At 43.3% G+C, this 6,216-nt stretch overlaps 1 protein-coding gene across 1 annotated transcript in view; it reads right to left on the bottom strand.

The window, feature by feature from the left end:
- The window catches only part of TTLL8 (tubulin tyrosine ligase like 8), a 56,727-nt gene that overhangs the window by 37,193 nt on the left and 13,318 nt on the right, over positions 1–6,216 (bottom strand). Inside the window, 1 exon segment of the mRNA XM_012814107.2 lies at positions 3,234–3,420. Coding sequence (XP_012669561.2) covers positions 3,234–3,420 — 187 coding nt within the window.

Here is a 6,216-nt window from a genome sequence, read left to right as displayed (position 1 = left end):
CCAAACAACAATAATGGCTGCAACCAAAAAATAGCTGGGCATTGTGGTGGGCGCCTGTAATCCGAGCTACTTGGGAGGCTGAGGCAGGAGATTCACTTGAGCCCAGGAGTTGGAGGTTGCTGTGAGTAGTGAAGCCAGGGCACTCTACCCAGGGGCTCAGCTTGAGGCTCTGTCTCAAAAAAAAAATATATATATATATTTTTTTCATTCAATATTAGTTTTCATTCAATATTTTTTTTCTAATTTCCATTATCACATCCTCTCTGACCCATGAGTTATTTTTAAATGTGTTGCTTAATTTGCATTTAGGGATCTTATAGAATCCCCCATCGTCTTTCTGCTGTTGATTTCTAGCTTAATTCCATTTTTGTCAGTACTCATGTTTTCCATGATTTCAATCCTCTGAAGTTCAACACTCTATGGTTTACCATGTGCCCTTGAAAAAATAAATATTGCTTAGTTACTGGGTCAAGTATTCTAAAAGCCTCTGTGAGGTCCAGTTAGTTAGTTGGTAGTGTTACTCAAAGCTGCTGTATCTTTACTGATGTTTTTCTTAACCAGCTTTTTCCATTAGGAACTGAGGAAAGTGTATTAAAATCCTAACTATGAGTGTAGACTTGTCTATTTCTTTTAGTTCTGTGACTATGCTCTTCATATATATTGAAGCTATTTTATTAGTTACTTATAAATTCAGAATTACGTCCTTCTGAGCAGGCATTTTCATTATTGTGAAATGTCTATGTATCTAGTCACATTTCTTGCTTTGTCTCATATTAATATATCACACCAACTTCCTTTCTGCTATTGTTTCCCATATTTTTTTCTCTTCTGTAACTTTCAGTGTACCTATTTAATCATATTTAAAAGCTGTCTCGGCCGGGTGTGGTGGCTCATGCCTGTAATCCTAGCACTGTGGGAGGCTGAGGCGGGTGGACTACCTGAACTTAAGAGTTCAAGACCAGCCTAAACCAGAGCAAGACCTTGTCTCTTAAAACAGCTGGGCATGTGGTGGGTGCCTGTAGTCCCAGTTACTCAGGAGGCAAGAGAATCGACCACTTGAGCCCAAGCGTTTGAGGTTGTTGTGAGCTATGATACCACGGCACTCTACCCAAGGGGATAAAGCGAGACTCTGTCTTTAAAAATTAATTAATTAATTAAAAGGTGTCTCATAAACAGTCAAGTCTTTTTAAAAGAATATTATTCTGAAAAGCTTCACCCTTAATTAAAGTGTTTGCTTCATTTAATTAGTATGCTAATTGTATTAGTATGGATACAGTTGAGTTTAAAATTGTCATGTCACGAAGGGTGTTCACTTGTCTTGTCTTTTTGCTGTTCATTCTTCCTCTCCTTTATTTTCTTGGATTTGTCTGGTATTGTGTGCTGTTTAATTTTCCTCCTGTAGTAGGTGTTAGCTGTGATTGTTGTTAGTTTTCGGTGGTCACTCTAGAGATAACACTCTACATTCAATTTTTTCACCCTACCACAGACACCAATTCTTTCGCAGCTTTCAACTGGTTGCTCAATTGGGTCCTAGTCCTTGAATGTTGTAGTTGAAAAGTTCTGAGTTCAGCCTTTCTCCCTTGGATATGATTTGATTCTTTTGCCAGGATACTTGAAGAAATATAGAATACTCATAGGGGGATTTTTTTTATTTTTGAGACAGAGTCTCACTTTGTCACCCTTGGTAGAGTGCTGTGGCCTCATAGCTCACAGCAACTTCAAACTCTTGGGCTCAAGTGATTCTCTTGCCTCAGCCTCCCAAGTAGCTAAGAGGACAGGCTCCCACCACAACACCCAGCTATTTTTTTTTTTTTTTGAGACAGAGCCTCAAGCTGTCACCCTGGGTAGAGTGCCGTGGCATCACAGCTCACAGCAACCTCCAACTCCTGGGCTCAAATGATTCTCCGGCCTCCGCCTCCCAAGTAGCTGGGACTATAGGCACCCACCACAACACCCGGCTATTTTTTGGTTGCAGCCATCGTTGTTTGGCGAGCCTGGGCTGAATTCGAACCTGCCAGCTCAGGTGTGTGTGGCTGGCACCTTGGCCACTTGAGCCACTGGTGCTGAGCCAACAACATATATTCCTGATTTTCACCACACATCTAAGAATCATATAGCCATTTTGAGTATACAAACACATATATGTGAGTCATTGTTATATGTGACATATAATTAATACTATATATACTGTGACATATAATTCAGACTGGGAATTAAGAGATAAAATTGTGTTCCTTCATAGATAACATGATCCTGTATTTAGAAAATCCTAAAGAACACACATACACACGCTACAAACTATTAGATCTAATAAATGAATTTAGCAAAGTCACAGATACGAGAACAATATACAAAAATTATTATATTTCTATATGATACCCAAAAAATTAAGAAAATAATTCCATTCATAATAGTATAAAAACAATAAAATACATAGGAATACACTGAACAAGAGAAGTGCCAAGATTTGGGCATTGAAAACTACAAGACACTGTTGAGATAAATTTTATAAGATCTAAATAGAGGAATAAGCAGTCTATGTGCATGGATTAGAAGACTCAGTGTTACTAAAAACCAGAAAAAGATGAGTGTTTGCATGGGGCTGGGGTTCTGAGTAAGGGATTTAAGAAAGGTGTGAAGGGACTTTATGGGCAACAGAAATGCTATAAAACTGGACCGTGGTGATGGTTGTGCCACTCCATGAATGTGCTAATATCACTGACTTGTACATTTATGATAAGTGAGTTTTGTGGTATTCAAATTATAATTCAATACTTAAAACTTAAGCTGAACTGAAGTTAAAAAACCCAGCCTTCCCTGCCTGTCTCAGGCTATTTGTGGGGTTCAATGAGATCAAGATACAAAGAGGTCAGACAGGAGCATGAGATGATGGCATGGACAAAAGCACCCCATGGTGCTTTTGTTGAGAGAAAGTGTCATCCTCTCAACAGCAACAGAGGGCCTGGGATCCCCAACACCCACACAGGCACTTCAATAGCCAGACAGGCACCAGGGCTCCCTAAAACCATCTCCAGACCTCCAGACACCTGCCCCAACACCTGACAGTGGCCTCATACCCAGAAAGGTGTCCTGATTCCCACTAAGCCCAGAGGTTACACTGCCAGGCAGCTTCAGAAGCCCCCACATGAGGCAATGACATGAGCCTCAGTGCCCACACTGCCCACTGGTGTCCAGCGTGCCCCTGAGGGCCCTGCATGCGGCAGGTGTCTTACTGAACGAGAGAGTAGTACTGCTGGGTCAGGTCCTTCCACTCATCCTCAGTGAGGGCCTCAGTGGTGTTCTCTGGCCTGTCGATGTCCTCGTGCTCCAGCTGTCCCAGGTAGGACAGGCACACCTTGCACGCTATGTCCACAAGCTGCCCTGAGAGGCCCCTGAGCTTTGTGTCGACGTTCTCGGGGTCTGAAACCCAAGCACAGGCACACAGGGTGAGGACTAGCACCAGAAGCCAACACAAGGGCTGCCTACCTCTCCAGGCTGCAAGGCTTCTTGTGGCCACCCTGAATGATGCACCTACATCTGGGCAGGGGGCTGGCCTCTCCTGTCCAGAGCAGCCCTATCCTCGGACAGCTTGTATGCTGCCTCCTCGCCCACACTGCAGCTCAACTCTGAGCTCCTCACAATAGCAAAGCAAAGAGATACTTCTTTTCTTTTTTTTTTTTTTGAGACAGAGCCTCAAGCTGTCACCCTGGATAGAGTGCTCTGGCATCACAGCTCACAGCAACCTCCAACTCCTGGGCTTAAAGGCTTAAGCGATTCTCTTGCCTCAGCCTCCCAAGTAGCTGGGACTATGGGTGCCTGCCACAGGGCCCAGCTATTTTTTGGTTGTAGTTGTCATTGTTGTTTGGCAAGCCCAGGGTGGATTTGAACTCGCCAGCTCTGCTGTATGTGGCTGGTGCCTTAGCCACTTGAGCTACAGGCACCAAGTCGAGCTAGTACTTCTTGTTTCTTTTTTTTTTTAGAGACACAGTCTCCCTCTGGTAGCTGGTACTATAGGTGGGTACCACTACACCTGGCTGATTTTAAAATTTTTTTGTAGAGATGGTGTCTCACTCTGTTGCCTTGGTTGGTCTCAAACTCCTGGGCTCAATAAATCCTACTGCCTCGGCCTCCCAAAGCAGGCACGAGCCACTGCACCCAGCCAGTACGTCTTATAAACTTCCCTAAACTATCCTTTTCTGAGCACACATTAGGCACTCAATGAACACTCTGTCAATAACCCTGCACTGCGTAGACGCCCAGGGCCTGTGGGTTGCTGGTGAGCACAGTCCCTGTGACCGAAGCCCTTCTCAAGCTTTGTGCACCTGACCCTCACGTGGACTCTCACCTTCCTTTTGGAATACACAACTCAAGATCTCTGTCAGGTTTTAGGGAGCAAAGGATAAAAAAGGATCTCAGATGGCCTCAGGAATGTGAGCAATGGGATGAGAACAGTCACCATCCCCTAGCTATGGGGCTAAAATGTGAAATCAAAACCACACACCAGGGGTCAGGTGCTGTTCTGGCTGGGGTACTGCACCGGGGTGGCCACAATGGAGCAAGAGAAAGCACCCAAGTTTATGTCATAGCCGCAGAAATTACAACAGGCATTAATCTTTTTTTACTGAGGTGAAATCCACAGAACACAAAATTAATTAACCATTTTAAAGTGAATGATCTCATGTCTCATTTCTGGTCCAACATGTAAGGAGCGTGGAAGTCCCTACTCCATCCTAAAAACAAGTGAAAAGCTGAACAAACTGAAAAGTCAACAACTCTTCTTAGACCTATCAGACAAGTGAGGTCAAAAGCAAACCTACTGCTCCAAATTGGAAAGATGGGAAGGTGAGCGCAAAGAACCATACTCACTGAGGCAGAAACACCACACCAACAGGTGCTGGGTGGAGCCCTGAACGTAACTGGTGACTTGCTGGAGGTCATCCCATGAAAGGCAGAAAACCATCGGAAGAAGATAAAAGAAAAAACAGGAACAAAAAGCAAGGATAACAACTAAAACCCAATAGCAAACATGGTAGATAAGAATCCACCCACATCAAAATCACTTTAAATGTTAATGGTCTACATATACCAATTCAAAAAATAATGAAGTGGCTCACGCCTATAATCCCAGCACTGTGGGAGGCTGAGGAAGGAGAATTGCTTGAGCTCAGGAGTTAAAGACTTGCCTGAGTAAAAGTGAGATCCCCGACTCCTAAAAAAATGAAAAACCCAGCCAGGTGCCGCATAAAGTGCCTGTAATCCCAGTGGCTTTTAAAGGCTGAGGCAGCGGGATGCCCATAGCCTGAGTCTGAGGTTGCAGTGAGCTATGATGCCATTGCACTCTGCTTGGGGCATAGGGTGAGATGTGTTTCAACAAAAAAAAAAAAAAAAGAAGAAGAAGAAGAAGAAGAAGAAAGAAAGAAAATAAATGAATATACGAATTAAAAGACAGAGACTATCAGAGTGGATTAAACAAGGCCTAACTACATGCTTCCTGGAAGAAATCCTTTAAATTTAAAGATATACATAGATTAAAAGCAAAGGGGTGAGGCAAGACACACCATGCTAACATTAAACAAAGAAGCTTGGAATAGCTACACCAACTTCATTCAGAGAAGACTTCAGAGCAAGAAAAATTATCAGGGATAAAAAGAATATTATATGCCAGGCATGGTGGCTCATGCCTATAATCCTAGCACTCAAGGAGGCAGGTGGATTGCTTGAGCTCACAGGTGTGAGACCAGGCTGAGCAAAAGAAAGACCCCATCTCTACTAAAAATAGAAAAAAATGAGGCAAAAGGATCACTTGAGCCCGAGAGTTAAAGGTTGCTGTGAGTTATGATGCTACAGCACTCTACCCAGGGCAACAACTTGAGACTCTGTCTCAAAAACATAAAAAAAAAAGGAAGAAAGGAAGGAAGGAAGGAAGGAAGGAAGGAAGGAAGGAAGGAAGGAAGGAAGGAAGGAAGGAAGGCAGGCAGGCAGGCAAGCAAGAGAGAGAAAGAAAGAAAGAAACAAAAGAATATTATATAATGAAAAAGGGTTCAATTCCCCAGAAACAAGGATTAACAATCCTTAAAATGTATGTGCCTAACACCAGAGCTTCAAAATATGTGAGGCGAAAACTGACAATTTCTTTCTTTTTTTTTGAGACAGAGCCTCAAGCTGTCCCCCTGGGTAGAGTGCCATGGCTTCACTTCTCACAGCAACCTCCACCTC

This window comes from Otolemur garnettii, unplaced genomic scaffold (assembly GCF_000181295.1).
Source record: "Otolemur garnettii isolate 467f Iridium unplaced genomic scaffold, OtoGar3 scaffold00007, whole genome shotgun sequence".
Classification (NCBI taxonomy): Eukaryota; Metazoa; Chordata; class Mammalia; order Primates; family Galagidae; genus Otolemur; species Otolemur garnettii.
Note: the sequence above shows the minus strand (reverse complement) of the source record. Positions and strands in the feature narration are given on the sequence as shown.